This window comes from Cyanistes caeruleus, unplaced genomic scaffold (genome assembly GCF_971803275.1).
Source record: "Cyanistes caeruleus unplaced genomic scaffold, bCyaCae1.hap1.1 HAP1_SCAFFOLD_187, whole genome shotgun sequence".
Lineage (NCBI taxonomy): Eukaryota > Metazoa > Chordata > Aves > Passeriformes > Paridae > Cyanistes > Cyanistes caeruleus.
In genome coordinates, this window is record NW_028255975.1 from 27,780 (window position 1) to 52,261 (window position 24,482).

General features: G+C 46.8%; 1 protein-coding gene across 1 annotated transcript; it reads left to right on the forward strand.

Annotated features, from left to right (window-relative positions):
- Positions 1-18,412: 18,412 nt before the first annotated feature.
- On the forward strand, positions 18,413-22,735 carry LOC147645707 (uncharacterized). Its single transcript, XM_086874292.1, has 8 exons — positions 18,413-19,205; positions 19,334-19,384; positions 19,589-20,376; positions 20,646-20,710; positions 20,820-20,969; positions 21,159-21,307; positions 21,612-21,759; positions 22,703-22,735. The coding sequence occupies exons 3-8, from the start codon at positions 19,995-19,997 to the stop codon at positions 22,733-22,735; spliced, it is 927 nt and encodes a 308-aa protein (XP_086730418.1). The 5' UTR covers positions 18,413-19,205; positions 19,334-19,384; positions 19,589-19,994.
- Positions 22,736-24,482: the final 1,747 nt, after the last annotated feature.

Sequence of the window (24,482 nt, forward strand, 5' to 3'; positions counted from 1 at the left end):
AGCAGTTTTGCCCATTGCAAAGTGCCATCAAGCTGGGAACAGCACTTGAAGCCCTAAGGCCGGCAATTTCTCTTGGCTCTCTTTGCTTTGCGCCTTTTGAAGAGGTAGCAGGGCTCGGCTTCAGCCTCCTTCCCCCCAGGCCAGCCAAGGCCACGGGAGGGGAGCGGGGCTGGCCGCAGCTCTGCGCTTCCCGGGGAGGATGGAGACTGGCAAGTGCCAGGAGCCCCTTCTCAGAGGCTTGGCTGGGCCTTGCACAGCGGGGCTGCCGGGCCAGGCCGCTCCCTGCCTGGCCTGCACTTTGTGCCGCTGCTCAGTTTCACCACAGGCTGCCACTAAAGGCAGGGAAAGATAGCAGCTTGCAGCTTTGTGCTCAGATAATGGCCACACTCCCCACAGCAGCCATGGGGAAAAATCATCTGTGTTCCTGAATGCCAACAATTTCATCCGATTTTACTGGAATTTTGTGGGATTTTCTGAAATTCTGTGGGATTTTCTGGAATTTTGTGGGATTTGGAGGAGACTTGAAAAATTTTGGGGGATTTTTCTTAGATTTTGTGGAAATTTGTGGACATTTTGAGGAATTTTGAGAAGAATTAGTGAATTTTGTGGGATTTTTCTGGAATTTTGTAGGAATTGGTGGAGATTTGGTGGGATGTCTCTGGAATTTGGTAGACTTCAGAACATTTAGGGAATAGTGTGGGATTTTTCTTCAATTTTCTGGAATTTTCTTAGATTTTTTGGAAATTGGAGGAGATTTTGTGGGATGTTTCTGGAATTTTCTGTGATTTTGGGGAGACATGAAGAATTTTGTGCTATTTTCTTAGATTTTGTGGAGATTTTGTGGGATGCCTCTGGAATTTTGTGGGATTTTTTTTGTAATGCTGTGCAATTTTCTGCTATTTTGTGCGATTTGGAGGAGACGTGAAGAATTTTGATGGATTTTCCGTGAATTTTGTGGAGATTTGTGGGGATTTTGTGGGATGTTTCTGGAATTTGGTAGGGTTTTGAGAAGATTTAGGGAATTTTGTGGGACTATTTCTGAAATCTTGAGGGATTTTGAGGAGATTTGAAGAATTTTGAGGGATTTTTCTGGAAATTTTTAGGAATTGATGGAGATTTTGTGAGATGTTTCTAAAATTTGATAAGTATTTGAGAAGATTTAGGGAATTTTGAGGGATTTTTCAAGAAATCTGTGAGATTTTGAGGGATTTTCAGAATTTTGTGGGATTTTTCTGGAATTTTGTGGGATTTTCAGAAGATCTAGTGAATTTTGTTAGATTAGTCTGGATTTTTTTGATATTTTGAGAAAATTTTAAGAATTCAGTGGGCTGTTTCTGAAATTTTTTGGCATTTTTTGTGGGATTTTGAGGGGAGTGGAATTTTGTGGGGTTTTTAAAGAATTTTGTGAAATTTTATCTAGACTTGAGGAATTTTAAAGGATTTTTCTTAGATTTTGTGGAAATTTGTGGACAATTTGCAGGATGTTTCTGGAATTTGGTGGGATTTTGAGAAGATTTAGGGAATTTTGTGATGCTTTTACTTGAATTTTGTGGGATTTTGAAAGACTTGAAGAATATTGATTGATTTTTCTTAGATTTTCTGGAAATTTCTAGTGATTTTGTGGGATGTTTCTGGAATTTGGTCAGGTTTTGAGAACATTTAGGGAATTTTGTGGGATTTTTTCTTGAATTTTGTGGGGCTTTTCAAGAATTTTGTGGGATTTAGAGGAGACTTGAAGAATTTAGTGAGATTTTTCTGGAATTTTGTGGAAATTTGTGGAGATTTTGTGGGCTGTGTCAAGAATTTTGTGGGATTATTCTGGAATTTAGTTGGATTTTGAGAAAATTTAAAGAATTTTCTGGGATGCTTCTGGAAATTGTTGGGTTTTTTGGGAATTTTGGGAAATTTTCTGGAATTTTGTAAGATTTTGAGGAAATTCGAAAAATTTTGAGGGATGTTTCTTAGATTTTGGGGGAATTGGTGGAGATTTTGTGAGATGTTTCTGGACTTTTTGAGATTTTAAGGAAATTTTAAGAATTCTGTGGTATGTTTCTGGAATTTTGTGGGATTTTTTTTGAATTTTGTGAAATTTTCTGGAATTTTGTAGGATTTTGAGGAAATTTGAAGAATTTGGAGGGATTTTTCTTAGATTTTGAGGGAATTGGTGGAGATTTTGTGAGATTTATGGAGATTCAGTTTGATGTTTTAGGAATTTTCTGGGATATTGAGTAGATTTTGTGGGATATTTTCAGAATTTTGTGAGATTTTTGTGGGATTTGTGGCATTTTGAGGAGACTTGAAGAATTTTGAGCGATTTTTCTTAGATTTTGTGGAAATCTGTGGGATTTTTCTGGAATTTTGTGGGGCTTTTAAAGAATTTTGTGGAATTTTGAGGAGACTTGAAAAATTTTGAAGGACTTTTCTTAGATTTTCTGGGAGTTGGTTTAGATTTTTCGGGATGTCTCTGGAATTTGGTAGGGTTTTGAGAAGATTTAGGGCATTTTGTGGGAATTTGAGGAGATTTTCTTGTATATTTCAGGAATTTTGTGAAATAATGAGAAGATTTAGTGAATTTTGTGGGATTTTTCTTGAATTTGGTGGTCATTTGAGGACATTTTGTGGGATATTTCTGGAGTTTCGTAAGGTTTTGAGAAGATTTAGTAAATTTTGTGGGATTTTCCTGGAATTTTGTGGGGCTTTTTAAGAATTTTGTGGGGTTTTGAGGAGACTTGAAGAATTCTGAGGGATTTTTATAGAATTTTGTGGAAATGTGTGGAGATTTTCTGGGATGTTTCTGGAATTTGGTAGAATTTTGAGAAGATTTAGGGAATATTGTGGGATGTTTCTGGAATTTTGTGGGATATTGAGAAAATTTTAAAAATTTTGTGGGATGTTTTTTGAATTTTTGTGGAGATTTGTGTAGATTTTGTGGGATGTTTCTGGAATTTGGTAGTGTTGTGAGAAGATTTAGGGAATTTTGTGGGATTTTTCTGGAATTTAGTGGGGATTTTAAGGAATTTTGTGGGATTTAGAGGAGACTAGAAGAATTTTGAGGGATTTCTCTGCAATTTTGTAGGAATTGGTGGAGATTTTGTGAGATGTTTCTAAAATTTGATAGGTATTTAGAAAATTTAGGGAATTTTGTGGGATTTACCGGGAATTTTGTGGGGCTTTTCCAGAATTTTGTGGGATTTAGAGGAAATGAAGAATTTTGAGAGATTTTTCTGGAATTTTGTGGAAATTTGTGGAGATTTTGTGGGATGTTTCAGGAATTTTGTGGGGAAATGAGTAGATTTATGGAATTTTGTGGGATTTTTCTTGAATTTTGTGTACATTTGTGGAGATTTTGTGGGATGTTTCAGGAATCTGGTAGGGTTTTGAGAAAATTTAGGGAATTTTATGGGATTTTTCTGTAATTTTCTGTGGCTTTTCAAGAATTTAGTTTGATTTTTCCATAATTTTGTGGACATTTGTGGACATTTTGTGGGATGTTGCTGGAATTTGGTAGGATTTTGACAAGACTTAGTAAATTTTTTGGGATGTTTCAGGAATTTTTGGGGATATTGAGATTTAGGGAAATTTGTGGGATTTTTCTGTTCGATTTTGTGGGAATTGGTGGACATTTTATGAGATGTTGCTGGAATTTTGTGGGATATTGAGGAGATGTGAGGAAATTTGTGGGATTTTTTTCCATAATTGTGTGGACATTTTTGGACATTTTGTGGGACGTTGCTGGAATTTGGAAGGGTTTTGAGAAGATTTAGGGAATTTTGAGGGATTTTTCTGGATTTTTGTGTGGCTTTTCAATAATTTTGAGGGATTTTTCTTAGATTTTGTGAAAATTGGAGGAATTTTTGTGAGATGTTTCTAGAATTTTGAGGGATATTGAAAAGATTTAGGGAAATTTGTGGGATTTTTCCGAAATTGTGTGGACATTTGTGGACGTTTGTGGACATTTTGTGGGATGTTGCTGGAATTCGGCAGGGTTTTGAGAAGATTTAGGGAAATTTGTGGGATATTTTTTGTACTTTTGTGGGTCTTTTTAAGAATTTTGAAAGTTATTGTGGAAATTTGTGGACATTTTGTGAGAAATTGCAGGAATTTGGTAGGGTTTTGAGAAGATTTCCGGAATTTTGTGCTATTTTTTTAGAATGTTGTGGAATTTTCAGGAATTCTGTGGGATTTTGAGGAGATTTGAAGAATTTGAGGGATTCTTCTTAGTTTTTGTGGAAATTGATGGAGATTTTCTGGGATGTTTGTAGAATTTTGTGGATTTTTGTGGAATTTTGTGGGATTTTGATGAGACATTGACATGGTTTTAAAGCTGAAATGAAATAACTACTAGAAAACGTAGTTACTTTTTGCTGTGAGATAGGGATTAGAACAAGAGCAAAACAGGCTTAAAACTTCAAAGGAATAAAGAAAGTTTATTAACAAAACTACAAGAATAAGAACACCAGAATAAACCTCCAGAAAACACTTTTAACCCCCACTACCCAACCATTCTCTTGTTCACATGACAACATAGAGACAAAAAACTTCGGAACTTTGGTGTTTAAAACAGTCCCAATTCCTGTTAGAGTCTTTTCATCAGACTTTGTATAGTAAAAGAAGTCTTCTGCTAATCTATGGAGATTTTCACACGAAAACCATTTCTGTTATAGTTTTCTATTTCTCTGATGCCAGCTGCCCAGAAATCCTGTCAGCAGTTCACTCCTCCCATTTCACATCACTCTGAGGTGTGTATGGGTCAATGAGTCTAGGGATGTCATTTTTAAGGATGAGTTATTCAAAGGCAAAAGTTCTCTTCATCTGTCTCTGTGAGCTTCCCTGGAAACAGAAGTTTGCTCTTTGCCTCTCAAGGCCTCAAATCTTCAACTATTGCTTCTCCCCTCTGTTCCAGCACCTCACTGTATCACAATTACTCCACCTTTTACTCAAAATCCACCCTTTGAACACTCCATTCCTCCCAATATACTCTGTCATGAATTAAAGGAGTTTTTTTAAAAACACTATTGTCCATCTCCATAACTTTAACAGAAAAATATTTCAGCTTAATTTAAGCATCTCCTTATTCTCCACCTCTTCTGAAGCTTAATTCTTTTCTTTACTGTCTCTGATAGTTTATAAAGTCTCTTTACATGTTGATTCCTCTCTTTTTCTCTCTCTGGGTAAAAGTATTAATCTGCAAGTCTCATCTGGGTAATGAAAAGGTTAAAATCTTGCCCAGGCTTTGTAGATGGTTCTGTGATCTCTGCCGGAGCAGCGGCTGGAGCTGTGTGCGCTGGAAGATTCTTCATGGCTGCTCTGGAGAGTGTGGTCACTGTCTCAGCCCGCCGCAGCTCAAGAGCTTGTTCTTTCTTTCCTGGGCAGTCTGTGGTGAATTCAGTCCCAGCAAAAAGTGCAGCCGAGCCAGGGAGCGGCCTGGCCCGGCCAGAGCCCGGGGCAAGCCCCGCAGGCCCCATCTCCCGGCCGGGAGCCGCGGCAGGCCCAGCCCAGCCCCTGCCCGGGCCGCATGGGCTGGGCCGGGGACGGGAAGCCAGCTGGAGCTCAGTTACCTTTCACAGCCAGCAAACCAAGAGACAAAGAAATTCCCAGCCTTAGGGCTTAAGCTGCTGTTCACAGCTTGATCTCACTTTGCAGTGCTTAAAACTGCTGTCAATTCTTAGAAATGGCCAGCTGTTGGCGAGGAGACAAACTCCCATCAGCCGCCAGCAGTATGAACTTCCTTAGGTGTTTGACTTTGTTTTTTTCAATGCCAATCTATCACAAAACCCTACCAAGTTCCAGAAACATCCCGCAAAATCTACCAAAAATCCAGAACATTCCAGAAAAATCCCTCAAAATTCTTCAGCTCTTCTCAAAATCCCACAAAATCCCTTAAAAATCCCACAAAATTCCCTAAATCTTCTCAAAAGTCTACCATATTCCAGAAACATCCACCAAAATGTCCTCAAATGTCAAAAAAATTCAAGAAAAATGCCATAAAATTCCCTAAATATCCCCCTTATCCCACAAAATTCTTGAAACTTCCCACAAGATTCCCAAAGAATCCCAAAAAATTACCTAAATCTTTTCAAAACCCTTCCACATTCCAGAGACATTCCACAAAACCTACACAAAAATCCACAAAATTTCAGAAAAATCCTACAAAATTCCCTAAATTTTCCCAATACCCTAACAAATTCCAAAAAGATCCCACAAAATCTACAGAAATGCCAATATTTTTGAAAAATCCTACAAAATTCCCACAGCTCCTCAAAATCCCAAGAAATTCTTGAAAAGCTTTAGAATATTCCAGAAAAAAATCCTACAAAATTCCCTAAATCATCTCAATATCCCAGAAAATTCTAGAAACAACCCAGAAAATCTCCACAAATGTCAGAAAAATTCAAGAAAAATCCTACAAAATTCCCTAAATCTTCCCAGAACCATACCAAACTCCAGATGCATCCCACAAAATCTAAACCAACTCCCACCAAATCTAAGAAAAATGCCTCAAAATTCTTCAAGTCTCCTCAAAATCTCACAAAATTCTTGAAAAGCCCCACAAAATTCCAGGAAAATCTCACAGAATTCCCTACATTTTCCCAAACCCCTACCAAATTCCAGCAACATCCCATAAAATCTCCACAGATGCCCATAAAATTGAAGAACAATCACACAAAATTCCCACAGCTCTTCAAAATCACACAAAATTCTTGAAAATCCTTAGAATATTCCAGAAAAAATTCACAAAATCCTCTCAATTTTCTCAAAACCCTACAAAAATCCGGAAACATCCCACCAAATCTCCACAACTGTCCACAAAATCTAAGAAAAATCCCTCAAAATTCTTCATCTCTTTTCAAAATCCCTCAAAATCTGTTAAAGATCCCAAATAAATTCCAGAAACATCCCACAAAATACCCTAAATCTTCTCAAATTTCTACCAAATTCCAGCAACATCCCACAAAATGTCCTCAAAAGTCCACAAAATTCAAGAAAAATCCCACAAACTTCCATAAATCTCCTCAATATGCCAAAAATTCTTGAAACATCCCACAAAATCTCCACAAATGCCCACAAAATCCAAGACAAATCCCTCAAAATTCTTCAAGTCTCCTCAAAATCCCACAAAATTTTGGAAAAGTCCCACAGAATTCTAGAAACATCCCTCAAAACTACCTAAATCATCGCAAAACCCAATCAAATTCCAGAAACATCCCACCCAATCTCCACAAATTTCCACAAAATCTAAGAAAATACCTCAAAATTCTTCATGTCTCCTCAAAATCCCTCAAGATTCCAGAAAAAGTCCCACAAAATTCCCTAAATCTTCTCAAAACCCTACCAAATTCCAGAAACATCCCACAAAATCCCCACAAATTTCCACAAAATCGGAGAAAAATCCCTCAAATTTTTTCAAGTCTCATCAAAATCCCACAAAATAGCAGAAAATTCCACAACATTACAAAAAAAATTCCACAAAATTCCTGCAACATCTCACAAAATCTCCACCAATTTCCACAAAATTCAAGAAAAATCCCTCAAATTCTTCAAGTCTCCTCAAAATCCTACAAAATTTTGGAAAAGCCCCACAGAATTCCAGAAACATCCCACAAAACTCTCGAAATCTTCTCAAAACCCAACCAAATTCCAGAACCATCCCACCCAATCTCCACAAATTTCCACAAAATCTAAGAAAATACCTCAAAATTCTTCATGTCTCTCCAAAATCCCTGAAAATTGCAGAAACTTTCCACAAAATCTCCTCCAATTTCCAAAAAATCTAAGAAAGTCCTACAAAATTGAAGAAAAATCCCACACTATTCTCTAAATGTTCTGAAGTCCCTACCAAATTCCAGAGACATCCCACAAAATCCCCACAAATTTCCACCAAATCTAAGAAAAATCCCACAAAATGCTTCAAGTCTCCTCAAAATGCCTCAAGATTCCAGAAAAAGTCCCACAAAATTCCCTAAATCTTCTCAAAACCCTACCAAATTGCAGAAACATCCCACAAAATCTCCACAAATCTCCAGAAAATTCAAGGTAATCCATCAAAAATCTTCACGTCTCCTCAAAATCCCACAAACATCCCACCAAAATCCCACAAAATCTCCTCAGTATCCCACAAAATTCCAGAAAAATTCCACAAAATTCCAGAAAAATTCCACAAAATTCCCTCAATCTTCTCAAAACCCAACCAAATTCCTGCAACATCTCACAAAATCTCCACCAGTTTCCACAAAATTCAAGAAAAATCAATCAAAATTCTTCCCGTCTCCTCCAAATTCCACAAAATTAAAAAGAAATTCCGCAAAATCTAAGAAAAATCCCACAGAATTCTTCAAGTCTCCTTAAAATCTCACAAAATAGCAGAAAATTCCACAACATTAGAATAAAATATCCCACAAAATTCGAGAAACATCCCACCAGCACTCCACAAAATTCCACAAAATCTAAGAAAAAATCCCACAAAATTCTTTGTCTCCACAAAATCCCTCAAGATTCCAGAAAATTCACACAAAATTTTCTAAATCTTTCAAAACCCTACCAAATTTTAGAAACATCCCACAAAATCCCCACAAATCTCCACAATATTCAAGGAAAGTTCATCAAAACTCTTAAAGTCTCCTCAAAATCCCACTAACATCCCAAAAACATCCCACCAAAATCCCACAAAATATATCCAATAACCCACAAAATTTTATAAAAATTCCACAAAATTACAGAAAAACCCCACACTATTCCCTAAATGTTCTGAAGTCCCACAAAATTCCAGAAACATCCCACAAAATTTCCTCCAATTTCCAAAAAATCTAAGAAAATTCCAGAAAATTAAAGAAAAACCCCACACTATTCCCTAAATGTTCTGAAGTCCCACAAAATTCCAGAAACATCCCACAAAATCTCCACAAATCTCCACAAAATTCAAGGAAAATCCATCAAAATTCTTCACGTCACCTCAAAATCCCACAAGCATCCCACCAAAATCCCACAAAATCTCTTCAATATCCCACAAAATTCCAGAAAAATCCCACAAAATTCTCTAAATCTTCTCAAAACCCTAGCAAATTCCAGAAACATTCTACAAAATCCCCACAAATTTCCACAAACTCTAACAAAAATCCCTCAAAATTCTTCAAATCTCCTCAAAATCCCTCAAGATTTCAGAAATAGTCCCACAAAATTCCCTAAATCTTCTCAAAACCCTACCAAATTCCAGAAACATCCCACAAAATCCCCACAAATCTCCACAAAATTCACGGAAAATCCATCAAAATTCTTCACGTCTCCTCCAAATCGCACAAAATAGCAGAAAATTGCACAGCATTACAAAAAAAAATCCCACAAAATTCCAGAAACATCCCACAAAATCTCCTCCAATTTCCAAAAAATCTAAGAAAATTCCAGAAAATTGAAGAAAAATCCCACACTATTCCCTAAATGTTCTGAAGTCCCTACCAAATTTCAGACATTCCACCAAATCTCCACCAATTCCTACAAAATTCCAAAAAAATCCCACAAAATTCACTAATTCTTCTCAAAATTCCTCAAAATGTCCACAAATTTCCACAAAATCTAAGAAAAATCCCCCAAAACTTTTCAAGTCTCCTCCAAATCCCACAAAATTCCAGAAAATCCCACAGAATTTCAGAAAATCCCACAAAATTCCAGTAAAATCTGCTGAAATTGTTGGCATTCAGGAACACAGATGATTTTCCCCCATGGCTGCTGTGGGAAGTGTGGCCATTATCTGAGCACAAAGCTGCAAGTTGCTATCTTTCCCTGCCTTTAGTGGCAGCCTGTGGTGAAACTGAGCAGCGGCACAAAGTGCAGGCCAGGCAGGGAGCGGCCTGGCCCGGCAGCCCCGCTGTGCAAGGCCCAGCCAAGCCTCTGAGAAGGGGCTCCTGGCACTTGCCAGTCTCCATCCTCCCCGGGAAGCGCAGAGCTGCGGCCAGCCCCGCTCCCCTCCCGTGGCCTTGGCTGGCCTGGGGGGAAGGAGGCTGAAGCCGAGCCCTGCTACCTCTTCAAAAGGCGCAAAGCAAAGAGAGCCAAGAGAAATTGCCGGCCTTAGGGCTTCAAGTGCTGTTCCCAGCTTGATGGCACTTTGCAATGGGCAAAACTGCTGGCACTTCTCAGCAATGGCCTCTTATGGGCCAGGAGAAAAACTCCTCTCAGCCTCCAGCAGCTTCAACTTCCTTAGGTGTTTGTTTTTTGAAATGTCAGTATATCAGACGTGGGATTTTGAGAAAATGTAGGAAATTTTGTGGGATTTTTCTGGAATTTTGTGTATTTTTTCTGGAATTTTGTGGGATATTGCAGAGATTTATGGAATTTTGTGGAAGTTTTGTGGAATTTTGTGGGATTTTGAGGTGATTTAGGGAATTTTGTGGAGTTTTTCTGGAATTTTGTTGGACTTTGAGATAATTTACAGAATTTAGTTAAGGTTTTTTGTAGGGTGCATTTTATGGACTATTTGTAAAATTTTTCAAAGTTTTCAGGAATTTTGTGGAATTTTCTGAAATTTTGTGGGATTTTGAGGAGAATTTAAGAATTTTGAGGGATTTTTGTTGGATGTTGTGGGAATTTGAAGAGATTTAGGGAATTTTGTTGTTTTTTTTCTGGAATTTTGTGCATTTTTTCAAGAATTTTGTAGGATTTAAGGAAAAATTAAAGCATTATGGGGTTTTTCCAGTACTTTTTGTGGAATTCTTCTGCAATTTCGTGGATTTTTTCGGCAATTTGTGAGATTTAAACAAAGTTTAGGGAATTTTGTGGAATTTTTCTGCCATTTTATGGGATTTTTGTGGGAATTTTGTCAGATTTAACTGGAATTTTTTGGGATTTTTTTATTAATCGAGAAGACAATGAATATTTTGCCAAACCTCCTTTCAAACAACAATACATCGATCAGCACGACAGAAAAGAGGAAAAGAAAATCTTCCCCAGTTAGAACAGAGCCACAGTCCCATCATTTTCCCCTCCACTTTCATTTCTTTTCTACATTTAGAGGCAAACCTTCCATCTCCAAAAGCTTCCATCTCTCACTTCCTGATGCCGTTTGCCACCCTTTAGCCTCGACCCCCACGGATCTGAGTGCTGTCCATGTGGGGCTGGGGATGCTCAGCCTGGAAAGAGAAGGGGCTGGGGAGGCCTCCCTGCAGCTCTAGGAAAGATGGGCACAGAGAGGAGAAGGCTTTCAACTGCAGGAGTGAGATTGAAGTTGGATCTAATGCAGCTGCTCTTTTCCACTCAGGCTGCTGGGCCACTGGCCCAGGCTGGGCACAGAGGCTGGGGATGCTCCATCCTTGGCAACATCCAAGGCAAGCTGGGAGCAGGGCTCTGAGCAACCTGTTCTGGGGGAAGACTGCTCAGCTTGGAACAAGATGGTCTTTAGGGTCCCTTCCAAGCCCAAGCACCCAGGGATTCCATCATTCTAGCATCTCCCTTGTCCACTTCAGCCTGGGCCTGGGCTCCTGGCACTGATGTCACAGTGCACGCTCCAGCTAGAACTTCCAGCATCCAGCAACGGCCACAACACAACCCTTGGCTCCTTGTGTCAGCACGCTCTTCACCCTGCTCCAGGCCTACCCCTGTCACCTTGTTGTCACCTGCTCCCTCATACCCCCAGCAGTCCCAAAAGCTCCCCAGTGTGTGCATTTTGCTCTCCATCCCTGCAGGATGTCTGCATTTGCTCCAAAGAAGGTATGGTACTATTCCACGGAGGTGGACACCCCGCAGCTGCCTGGCTGGGCTGGAGCTCTGTGGGATAGTGTGGGAAAGGGACCCCACTGGGAGATTTTGCTACCTCTGCAGGCTGTCACAGACACAGAGGAGGAGATGGAGGTGGATACACAGATGGATACGGACAAGAAAATGGAAGTGGATGGAGAGAACACCAGAGAGGAAGAGATGGATGTGGATGTGGATCAGACGGAAGTAGAAATGGAGGTGGACATGGAAGACAATATTGAGGAGATGGATATTGATACGGAAGACAAGGAGGAGGACATGGTGTTGGGATGAAGAGCGATGCCAGCAGCAGAACAGGCAGGTGCTCCCCACAGGCAGAGTGGGTCCCCTGCTGCCAGCCTGGGGCTGGGCTGGGCACTCCCTGCTCAGGGACACGCTAGCCCATGCACTGGATTCTGCTGGCCATCCCTGGCCTGGCCTGGGCTTGCTTTGGGCCACACAAGCCCTGTTCCAGTGCCTGGGCCACAGCCCCCAGCCCCAGCCAGCCTCACTTCTGGCAGCAGAGTCCCACTGTGCCAGTGTCCCAGCCTGGCAGCACATGGAACACCCCTCCATGCCTGACTGCACTGACCGTGCTACTTGTTTTTCTTCCAGGACTGAGGCACATCCCGGACACAGATGCCACCCTGCTGTATATACGTTTTACAGTTGTTGTGTTCTGATAGATGTTTTAGAGTTTGCTTAAGTGTTCTGTAAATACGTTCCATATAGTTTTGTTAGATATGTTCTTAGGTAAATAGGTTCTATAGTTTTTTGTTGTTGTTACCAGTATTCTTACAATGTAAATATGTTGTGTAGCTCATTCTTGTTCCTTTTCTTCTACAAATAAACATTCTTTGTTTTTCACACCCCAGTTCTCTTTGCATTTGCTTTGGGCACATTTGCAAAGTTGTGCTTTCCACTCGCTCCAGGTTCCCAGGGCTGGATGTCCCTGCGGGAGCTGGCACAGCCACCCCAGGAGTGGGCTCCCTGTGCACAGGGGGTCCCACTGACAGAGCTCACCCTCTCCTTGCAGTTTCTCTGCACACACTTGGTAGCTGGAGGGGCAAATCCCAGTGGGCCCTGTCCCATGGCATCCCACATGGGAGCAGGGCTCAGCCTCATCCATGGCTCTTCCCTGGCTCGCCCCAGGGCTAAGGAGGCTGCACTGGGCTGCGGGCAGCCTGCTTCCTGGGCACCCTGAGGGGCTGGAGCCAGCCTGGAGGGAGCCTCAGCACAGGGGCCTCTGGCCCACATGCACCAAGATTTCCTTTGGAAACCCCCTCTCTCACCACACTCTGCTACAAGCACAACATCAATTGTTCCTCCTAGTTAAAGGGGAGACCTTAATTGGCACAAATTTGTCCCTTGGACTTTCTAGCACAGCAAATGTCAGCACTTGTAATCCCTGTTCTGCACTCCCTGCTCGGGCACCAAAACATTGGAACCTGCCAGAACATCTTGAATTAGCACCAACCTGCAGAGGGCTACAGGGGGAGAACCTACCCCCAACCACACAGGGACATTGATGGGCTGGGGCAGAGCTGAAACTAAAGTATTTTAATGCCAAGAGACAGGATTTTTTATTGCTGAATTCATTCTCCCAGGACAAGAATGAAAGCTTTGTCTCCTCACCTGCCACACGTCTATTGCCAAGGTTTGCTTCTGGGTTATGACTGATTTTTATTCATCTCTTCACAACTCTGATGCTCTTCCTGCCTAAGGTGCAGAGATGATATTTCAGATATTTCAGAGCCAGATGAGCTCAGCACAGCTTGTGCAACACGCAGAATTTCCAGACCCACAGATTCAGGCCATGCAAACTGATACTTTTTCATCTCTGTGCAAAGATCACTGCAAGGATGTCAGTGATGTGCCACACACTTCTCAGAGCTGTCCCTTCTATCCAGCTCTCCCCAGTCACTTCACACACTTCACTCCAAGCACTTTCTGATAGAGTTCAGTAGCACATGGGATTTCATCCTGGCTTTTCTTCCTTTTCTCCTGAGCTGTCTCCAGACACAGTGTGTGGGCACTGCAGCAGCATGAACGTGGCACCTCCCTGACACTGAGATTCATGTCACAACTTTTCATCCAAAGCAGCAAAGAAATGATTCCCACTGGCTCCCACATGGCTCCCTGGCAACTTTGTGCTGCTGCAGCTCCAGCACCAGCCCTGGTGCACAGCAATTTCAGGAGGAGACACACCAAAGGAATCAGCCATTCCCAGAGAAGAAACATCTGTTTGCATGGCCCAAATCCCCACAACACTGCAGACTGTGCTGACCCTGCACACTCTGCATTTGCACTTCAGCCTCTGTGCCTCACTTTTCCTCTCACTAAAGTCCCCCCAGTTTCCCTCATGCTCACATTCCCAAGAGAATTCAAAGCAGCATTAGGAGCAGGGAGTGATGATGGGAGCTGTCCCAAGGCTCAACAAAATTTCTCAGGCCTGACAATTCTAGTCAAGGACAGAGGAAAAACCTGCATGGAAGAGGTGTGAAATCAAAGCAGTCATCAAATTTAGGTAGAATGAGAGAAGCTAAAGAGGTTTTCAGTGTTTGCAACAAGATTAGCAGCTCCAGGCACAGGAGGGATGCAACATTTTCCCCACTGTAACAACTCTGGGATGCAAATTGCATCTCAAATCCCTCTCCCCAGCTCTGGGACTTGTTCAGCCACCCACATGGTGCTGAATTTTACAAGCAAAGTGGAAGCTGGTCAGAGAGGTGGCTTGCAAATCCAAATCACAGAGGACAGCTTGGAAGCAGCAGCCAGAGCAAAGAGAGGCAGAGCCTGGCCCTGGGGTGCAGCACAATGTTGTGGTTTAGATTTGCTAATTTTGTTTCCCAGCCAACGCACCAAATAAATGTCATGGTTTTAAAACAGTAGCTAAAAAATTACAAGAAAACTTAATTATTTCTTGTTGTGAGATATACATTAGAACAAGAGCAAAAGAGACTTAAAAGGAATAAAGAAAGTTTTTTAACAGAACTACAAGAATAAGAAAACCAGAATAACTTCCAGAAAACCTCTTTCTCCCCCACTACCCAACCATTCCTTTGTTCACATGACAACATAGAGACAAAAAACTTGGAACTTTGGTGTTTAAAACACTCCCAATTACTGCTAGAGTCTTTTCATCAGCTTTGTAGAGAAACAGAAGTCTTCTGCTAATCTATGGAGTTTTCGCAAGAAAACCATTTCTGTTATAGTTTTCTATTTCTCTGATGCCAGCTGCCTGGAAAAAATCTGTCAGCAGTTCACTCCTCCCATTTCACATCACTCTGAGGTGTGTTATGGGTCAAATGAGTCTTGGGATGTCATTTTTAAGGATGAGTTATTCAAAGGCAAAAGTTCTCGTCATCTGTCTCCGTGAGCCTCCCTGGAAAGAGAAGTTTTCTCTTTGCCTCGCAAAAGGCCACAAATCTTCAAGTATTACTTCTCCCTCTGTTTCAGTATCTCACAGCATCACAATCGCTTCACTATTTGCTCAAAATCCACACTTTGAACACTCCATTCCTCCCAATATACTCTGTCATGAATTAAAGGAGCTCTTTTTCAGAACACTATTGTCCATCTCCATAGCTTTAACAGAAAAATATTTCAGTTTAATTAAAGCATCTCCTTATTCTCTCTTCCGCATCTAAAACTTAACTCCTTTCATCACAGTTTTTGATGGTTTTATGATGTCGTCTTTATGTTGATTGTCTGTCTCTCTCTGTCTCTCTGGGAAAAAGGAGTAATCTGTATGTTTTATCCAGGTAGTAAAAGAGTTAAAGTCTTGGAAAGCTGCAGATGTTGATGGTGTCAGGTTTCAGTCCAGCAGCAGAAACTGCAAACCAAGCCAGGCCGGCCGGCTCCATTTCTCCCCCGCCGCCCTCTGCGGCCTTGTCCGGCCTGGAGGGGGGAGGAGGCCGAGACAGAGCCTGTTACCTCGTCAGAAGCCAGAAACCAAAGAGAACAAGAGAGCCCTGGCTTTACATCTCAAAGTGGTGTTCACAAGTTGATCTCACTTTTCAATGGTCAAAACTGCTGTCAGTTCTTAGAAATGACCAATAATTGGTCACAAGAAAAGACTCCCATCAGCCTCTCGCAGCTCCAACTTCCTCCCAGCTCCCAAAGCTTCTTAAAGGTCAAGTCACTCCATGAAAAAGCCCTACCAAATTCATGAACCATCTCAAAAATCTCCACCTATTTCCACAAAATTCAAGAAAAATCCCACAAAATTCCCTAAATCTTTTCAATATCCCACAAAATTCCAGAAGCATCCCAAAAAATCTCCACAAATCTCCACAAAATTCCAGGAAAATGCATCAAAATTCTTCACGTCTCCTCCAAATTCCACAAAATTCAAGAGAAATTCCACGAAAATACAGAAAAATCCCACAAAATTCCCTAAATCTTCTCAAAACCCCTCCAATTCCAGAGACATCCCACCAAATCTCCACAAAATTCCACAAAATCTAAGAAAAATCCCACAAAATTCTTCAAGTCTCCTCAAAATCCCTCAAGATTCCAGAAAAACCCCATAAAATTATTTAAACTTTTGCAAAATCCCATAAATCTCAAGAAAATCTCAACGAAATTGCAAAAACTAAAAAAATTCCTAAAATTTCCCCAAACTGTACTAAATTCCAGAAACATCCCAGCAAATCTCCATAAATTTCCACAAAATCTAAGAAAATACCTTAAAATTCTTCATGTCTTCTCAAAATCCCTGAAAATTCCAGAAACATCTCACAAAATCTCCTGAATATCCAAAAAAATTCAAGAAAAATCCCACAAAATTCAAGAATAATTCCACAGAATTGCAGTAATCTTCTCAAAACCCCACTAAATTCCAGAAACATCCCACAAAATCTCCTCAAATTTCCACTAAATTCCACAAAAATTCTCACAAAATTCAAGAAAAATACCTCAGAATTCCCACAAAATATATTTACAAAGAAAGATCCCACAAAATTATTTAAATCTGCTCAAAATCCCACAAAATTTCAGAAAAATCCCACAAAATTTGAGAAAAGTCACACAAAATTATTTAACCTACATTTGTCTTGGCAGTTTTAGATCCTGGCTGCTCTTGCCCCTCTTCTACTTGCCACCTGAATTTTAGCAGTACAGCTGCAATTGCCTCTTCCAATCAGTGCTACCCACTGTGCTTTTGTGATGGGGAACTCAGGATTTTTGTTTCAGGCATCATGAGTAGCAGACATTAAAATGCTCCCAAGTCCCTGAGCACTAAGTCGAGGGGAATTGAAGCCACACAGGTCACATTTGCAGTGCTCAAACACAGCCCTGTTGCTGCTGCTGCTGCTGCTGAAGTAGAATCAACTGACAGAGGCCATCACAGAAATTGCCTCTGCAGTGGCAAATAAAATGAAAAAATCCACCAGGAGAAAGAAAAACCAGAACTTCCCAATTCACTTCATTGTTTCTTCTGAGCAGCAGAAGAAAAAGGAACAGGGCACCTTTCAGGCAGTTCCACAAGCTCGGGGTTCTCATTTCCTGGGGAATCGGAGATGCAATTGGTCTTGTTAAAAGGATAAAAGCAAAGGGAATGAATTGGGAACTATTAGGAAAAAATGACCCCTCTTACACACAAAGTTCACCAAGTCATTCCCTGCATTTCTCCTTTTCAGTCTTTCTTTCATCTACTGAGAGGTCCAGCTTATCATGTTCTGGTGCTTAACATCCACTGATTGTGCTCTTGATTTCAACCACTGCAAGAGATAGAGAATCATCTAAACTGAACACAGAAACAAACTCTGTCAGCCCATTTTCATGTTCCAGATCACTTTCAACATGCCCACGGGGCTGTTGGAATGATGAGCTCTCCACTGCTGGCTGCAGGCTCTGGAGATTCTTTCTCCACATTCAGCCAGGCTTGTATTCCCTCACAATTCCTGGTACCTCATCATGTTTTCTTTGGCTAGAAGAGTAACGATGAAAACCTTAGCAATGGCACAACTCCCCAGTGCACAAGGAAAAGAAAGAACAAGTTGTCAGGTTCTTCAACCATTTGTCCTGCTTTGCTGCAAGAGTTGTGCTGCACGCACAGTGTGGGAAGCCAAGAGAAGCTGCAGCTGGGGGCACATCTTGTGACAGGAGCTGCACCTCGTTCTTCAGGACAGGTTTTTGGAAAGAACAGATGGGACTGTGGAGAAAATTCTGGGAAAATTGAAACAGCTTTTTAAAGAAATGAAAATAAAATCAAAAGAAATAACCAATATGTTTTTCTCTATTTTTCTCTATTTATTTTTATGTTCCCCTTTTCCATCTTGCACTGTTTCTCCATCCCATTCATTCCAAATGGATCTCACCTCTAAGATTTGAGACTTGGCAAGTTTTAGACACTGTAAAATACCATGAGCTATACCCAGTTTGCCTTCCCCTGTTTTACTTGGAAAGCAATGCTGGAGACACAAGTGCAGTGCTTGGCTCAGGTACAAATTCTGCATTCAGGGAATGTGCTCAGTCAGTGTTTGACGCTCAGCAGGGACAAGGCACAGCAGCAGCCAAGGGCATTGCTGTGTCCCTGTGCAGGAGTCCAGACTCTGGCTCTCGGCTCACCAGGGCAAAGTTCCCGTGTTTGGCCAGGCTCAGGGGCTGCCCGGGGAGCGCGGGGCTCGGCGCGGGGCCGAGCGGGCAACGGACAAACGGACACGGGGACAAACGGCCCCGGTGCTTCAGTTGCAGCGGCAGCAGCGGCAGCAGCGGCAGCAGCGGCAGCAGCGGCAGCAGCAGCAGCAGCGGCAGCAGCGGCAGCAGCGGCAGCAGCGGCAGCAGCGGCAAGAAGAGAATTTAGCAATTTTCTGTCTCTCCTCTCCCTCTCCCGCAGTCCCGCATCCTCTCCCGGTCTCCCTTTCCCGGTGCCCCCTCCTCTCCAAGCCTCCCTCTCCCTGTGCCCGGCTGGGCCATGCCCCCGGCCCACGCCCGGCCCCAGGTGGGGCTGTCCCGTCCCCGTCCCCGTCCCCATCCCTGCCCGTCCCGCGGAGGTCTCCTCTTTGCCTGGCTCTGGCTGTGCTGGGCGGGCATCAGTGCCTGGGGCTGGGGCGGCATTGCCACCCTTTGGCTCCGCCTGCCCTGCCCTTGGCCCCGGCCCCGATGCAGGCTCCGGTTCCGGTTCTGGTTCGGGCCCCGGACCCGGCTCCTCCCGGGGCCCGCGGAGGACACAGGCGGCGCGGCCGCTGTCGCCGCCTCCGCTGCGGCTTCCCCGGTTCGAGCTCCGCCGCTCAGCGGTGCAGCCGCCGGTCCCGAGCCGCCGCTGTCGCGTTCCAATGAGGGAACGCCTGCGGATGCCCGGCCCGGGGTGGTCGGGGAGCGCTCGGGGGCCGTTCCTGGGGCCGAGCGCTGACGGCAGCGTCTCTTCCCCAGGGAAGGCACAGCAGGCCCTGCAGCAGCACTACAGGATCGACTCGCTGCTGGGCCGCGGTGGCTTCGGCAGAGTTTTCGTGGCCACGAGGCTCTCGGACGGACTCCCGGTGAGCGGTGGGGCCGGTGGCGGGCCGAGGAGGAGGAGAGGGCAGAAGAGGAGGAGGGAGCAGAGGAGTAGGATGGAGCTGGATGTGGTGGGCGGCGAGCTGAATCCGCTGTTCCTTTTGGCTTGCAGGTGGCCATCAAAAAGGTGCCACGGAACCGCATCCGGCACTGGGGCGAGCTGGTGAGTGAGCGGGGCCAGCGGCAGAAGCTGGGGAGTGCCAGGCGGGGATGAGCTGGGGCCTGGAAGGGTGGGAGCCGCCAGGACACCTGGAGGGAGAGCGGGCATGGGGCCAGTGGAGGGCACAGAGCATCCCGGGCTGGCTGAGAGCTTCCCGAGCCCTGGCACGGCCTCAGCCCCACTGACGGCACCGTGCTCCTCCCGCAGCCGAACGGCACCACCGCACCTCTGGAGATCGTGCTGCTGGACAAGGTGTCCACAGGCTTCCCCAATGTGGTGCAGCTGCTGGAGTGGTTTGAGCTCCCCAACGCCATCGTGGAGCGCCCGGAGCGGTGTCAGGACCTGCAACATTTCATTCATTCACGGAGGTTCCTGTCTGAGGCATCTAAAATCCCTGCAGTCTCTGCCCCTGAGGCCAGACCACAATCCGTGACCAGGAGCCTCCTGTCCTTGTGGAAGGAGCCCTCAAGACCCAAGTGCAGGACTCGCTGTCTTGCAGTCTTGCCAGGACTTGAGTCTTGCAGGTGCCTTCCAGGCACGACTGCAGGACTTGCTGACTCTGAGCTTTTCCGAGCCATCTCTCCTGCAAGCAGCCATAAATCCAGTCACTGCCATGGAGCAGCGACCCCCAAGAGTGCCCAAGTTGGCCTGGCTTGAGGAGGAGGAAGAAGAAGGCTCTGGAGCTGTCCTGGCACAGGAGTCTGAAGAGGTGCAGGAGTTCCAGGCACCACAGGAGAGTGAGTTGCAGAGCTCGGCCTTAGGGCTAGTGCCTGTTGCCAGCTTGGCCCCATCCCATTCCATGCCATGCCATCCCCTGGTGCTGTTCCTATGGAAAGGATTGGAGAGTCTGGAAGAAGATATGGAGCAGCGACCCCCAAGAGTGCCCAAGCTGGCCTGGGTGGAGGAGGAAGAGGAGGAGGTCGAGGAAGAAGGCCCTGGAGCTGCCCCAGCACCAGAGACCGAAGAGGTGCAGCAGTTGCAGCCGCTGGAGGAGGGTGAGTGGCAGAGCTGGGCCACAGGGCTGGTGCCTGCGGCCATCTTGGCCCCATCCCATCCCATTGCATCCCATCTCATCCCATCCCACACTGTCCTGTGGACACACACCCATGGACAGCACAAAAAAGGGGCTGGGGCTGCCCCCGCAGCAGTGGCCGTGCTGCATCCCCTGGGGCATCCCGGGACTGTCCCTGCCTGGGGAACGCAGGGCTGGGCTGTGCTCTCCGGCCTCTCCCGCAGCCCCTCAGCTCTGGCTGCTCTTTGCCAGATGCAGCCATGGACGGCACACAAGAGCAGGACACCGCCCGTGGCCGCTTCCGCAGAGCAGCGCAGGTACCTGCAGCCATCCCCACCTGCGCTGGGCCTGCTGGCACTGCTCAGCCCAGCACCGCACTTGGAGCACTCCATGCAACTTCCCTGCCTTCCTGCCCTTCTCCTACAGTTTCTTTACCAATTCATCAAGAGAATTGGCAAGGAAGACACCAGACCTATGGACACTGAGGTCAAAGCATCCTCAGAGGTCTTGGCAGAACAGAGCAGCGCTGCCCAGCTGGATCTGCTTGTAGAGACGGCTCTTTTCAATCCAGAGCAAGTAAGCAGCCTGTGGCCAGCCTTTGATCCTCCAGCAATTGCTTGGCTTTCCCAAGCCACGCCTGCTGCTCACTTGAAGCTTTTGAGGCCATGGCAGCATGGTGGAAGAGAAGCACTTGTCTGGGGAAGAAGCTGGGCACATTGCTGACTCCCTCTGCTAGCATTCCAAGTCTCCCTGTGCCTTCTCCAGGTGCCCGGCGTGGTGAGGTACATCCACCAGTGGCTCATGGCCAATGAGGCTGCTGAGCACAGGATGGACTGGGCCCTGATACAAGTGGCCGAGGCAGAGCCCGATGATGTGGCCATCACTCTCCTGCGGGTGGCCCCAACGTGTGACAGGTAGGGGGCCCAGCTGCCCTGAGGCCTCAGGGCTCCCCAGCCCATCACCCTGTACAGCCCGGCCCAGGGCTGTGAGCAACACAGACTTGCAGGGCCCTCTGGCTGCTCCCTTTGCCAGCCCTGCTACAAAGTCGGCCCCTGAGCCCACTGCCGTGCTGCCAGCCTGCCCCTCAGGGGCCTGTCCCCACAGGGCTGGGCTGCCTGGCTGCTGCTGCCGCTCAGGGGCAGTGGGCACAGGCAGAACTGGCGGCCAGCTCAGCTCCCCGCTGCTGCCCAGCCCACGGAGCTGTGTCTGACCCCGCAGAGCTGCTATGGCCATGTGGACGACCATCTTGCTCTCGCCCTGGATTTCAGAGGAAGTGACACCGCTCCTCATCAATGTGGTGGGGAGCTGGCCGCAGAAAAACCTGGGCACCTCTGATGGGGACAAGACGGCTGTCTTTTCCCTGACTGTGAGTTTCTGGAGCTGGCCTTTGCTCACCGCAAGGCCGGCCGCCTCTCCAGCAGCTCTGTTGCCTCCTTCCCCCACTGCATCTCCCTGCTTCAGGCACTGGCCACAAACCTGGCCTAGGGGCAGCTTCAGGGCCACCAGGCCCGCTGCTCCCCCTGCGTCTGCCCCGGCCTCTCCCTGCCACGCTCAGGCCCTGCCACACGGACGCCCCGGCACTGAGCGCTGTCTCGGGCTGCTTTGTCCTCTGCAGGCAACTCTGGTGATGTGGAAGATCCTCCAGGGGCCCTGTTGCCCACAGATCCTCACAGTCTATTTCCCCCGCCTCTTCGTGCATCTCCTCTTCCAAACGTACTTCAGTATTTTGTATATGACAGAGGACGTCCATACCTTCTGGAAGGAATGCCAGGAGCAACACGGCCTCTCCACCAGCCCCAACAGGTGCTCCATGCCACTCCTCTTGTCCCTGCCACTTCCCCAGCCTCGGAGCCAGCGCTCCCAGCGTCACCTGGGCTTTGCTGTGCACACAGGTTTGCAGTGCAGACCCTGAAGGCCCTGCTCTGCAGTCTCCACTTGGAGCATGTGGTGGTGGCAATGGAACGCAAGCGTGGCTGGGACACGCTGCTCTGTGCTGACACCCACCACTATGCCGTGGGTCTGCTGGCCAGGTGAGACCCCCTTCTCCCCACTGCCTCTGGCATTTGTGCCCCCTGCCCGGGATGCCCCCCCACAGTCCCCGTGGCCATGGGCCTGAGGGCCTCGTCACCGAGGGATGGCCAAGGAGACTGCAAAAGGCTGCGAGAGGAACCTGTCCAGGAGCAGCCACATCTCAAGGGCCCAAATCGCCTCACAGGGTGCTGGGGCAATAGGACAACTGTGTCAGTCAGTCCTGGGAGAGGCTTTTCGCACCCTTGCTGAGACTCTTTCTGCCATTTTCCGCCTTCCAGGGTAATGCGCCGTGCATCTGGCCACTTGTGTAAAGGCATCTTAAGCTACCTGCTTGAGGTGCTCAGCAAACCGTTGCCACTCTGGGATGTCTCTGCCATGGCATTCCTTGTGGAGGTGAGCCTGATGGCCAGCACTACCTCGCTCAGCTCCCTGCCAGCCCTGTCCCCTGGCACAGCCACAGCTGCCTGGGATGGCACCCGCGCCCTGTGCTGCTGCCTGGGCCCAGCCCTGCGCACTTCCAGGCTCCTGCCGGCCGGCTCCCCTCTCACTGCCCTGTGCCTTTCAGCTCCTAGATTGCCTGGACTTGAGTGACTGTGGTGACAGCCTAATGGAGATCTTGTATAAGTACCTGTGGTACAATTCCACAGAGATGCATCACCAGGTTCTCAGGGCTCTCCTCCTGCTAAAGGACCGTCCCTCCATGGTGAGAAGGGGGCAGCAGCTGAGGCCGTGTGGGCAGCATGAGGCTGGGCAATGCTGTCACTTGGCCTTGGCTGGCCTTTGCCTTGGGCGCTGAGGCAGCTCCTCCCAGCTCTCCTGCCTCCTGCTTCAGCTGCCCGAGTGCTTTGGGACAGCCCTTTGGCCTCTGGGCCCTGCGGCAGCTGCCCGGGCTTTCACACACTTGTGTTCTGCACAGGCCGAAAGAATTCAGAGCCTGACAGGAAGACTAGTGCACCTCCTGTGGGACTTGGACAGTGACGTGGCCAGGATGAGCACTGCTCTTCTGAGCCATATTTTCCTGAAAGAAGACATCCCAATATCCTGGCGCAGGGCCCTGCAGCTGGCTGAGCCGCTCCTGAAACTCCTGGACAATGTAAGGCTCTGTGCCCCAGCCACAGCCACTGCCTGCTGCCCGGACACTTTGTGCCCTGTGCATTTGCAGACCTGTGCCGATGTGGGCCATAAGAAGCCAATGATAAGGTCATTTTTCCTTCCTTCCTTTCATACAGCCTGATAGCCAGGTGCAGCTGCTCTCCATGTCTCTCCTTCGAAGAGTGATGTCTTCAGCAGAAGAAGAAGGAAGAAAGCCCCTGAAGGAACGAGTGTACCAGAGCCTGCTCCCACTCTTTTTCCACTGCCAAGATGAGAATCGGCATGTGGCAGAGGTGAGGACTCCTGGGCTGCTGCTGCGCCTTGGCAGGGGGCTCAGCTGCCTCCTGCCCTGACGCAGGCTTGCAGGCTGCAGCCTCCTCCAGCCCTTGGCACTGGGACACTCCTGTGCCCTGCCTTGTGGGGCCATTTGCTGCTCTCTGCTGCTCCCCAGGCCTCTCGGACAACGCTCCTTCGCGCGGCTGGCTTTCTGAAGAGGCCAGACCTGGAAAAAGCTGTCAGGAAGGAGAAGCTGTGGAAGTTTGCCAAGCTCGTGGTAAGGACAGCCTGGAAGTCCCAGCCTCAAGCTACAGAAGCCCCCTGGCCCCGGTGCTCAGTGTGTGGGGCTGGCAGCTGTGCCCCTGCCCACTGCTGCACCCGGGGTCCGCACGGCTTCTTCTCCAGCCCCCTGTGGCCCCGAGCCGGGTGCCGATGGAGCCCCGGCCCAGCGGGGCTGCGGGCCGGGCCGGCACCGCGGCTCCCCGGGCAGCAGCCGGCCCTCTGCCCCCTCCAGAGCCCGGCGCCAGCGGCTGCTGGCCGGGCCTCAGGGCTGGCCGGGCACGGGAGGCCGGGGCTAGCCGCAGGCAGCAGCGCCCCGCCGAGGGGCAGAGCCCGCGCCAACCCTTCCCTCCTGCCGCTCTCTCCAGCTGGCAGACCACAGGATCCCCTTGGCCGAGCACCTGCGTCGGG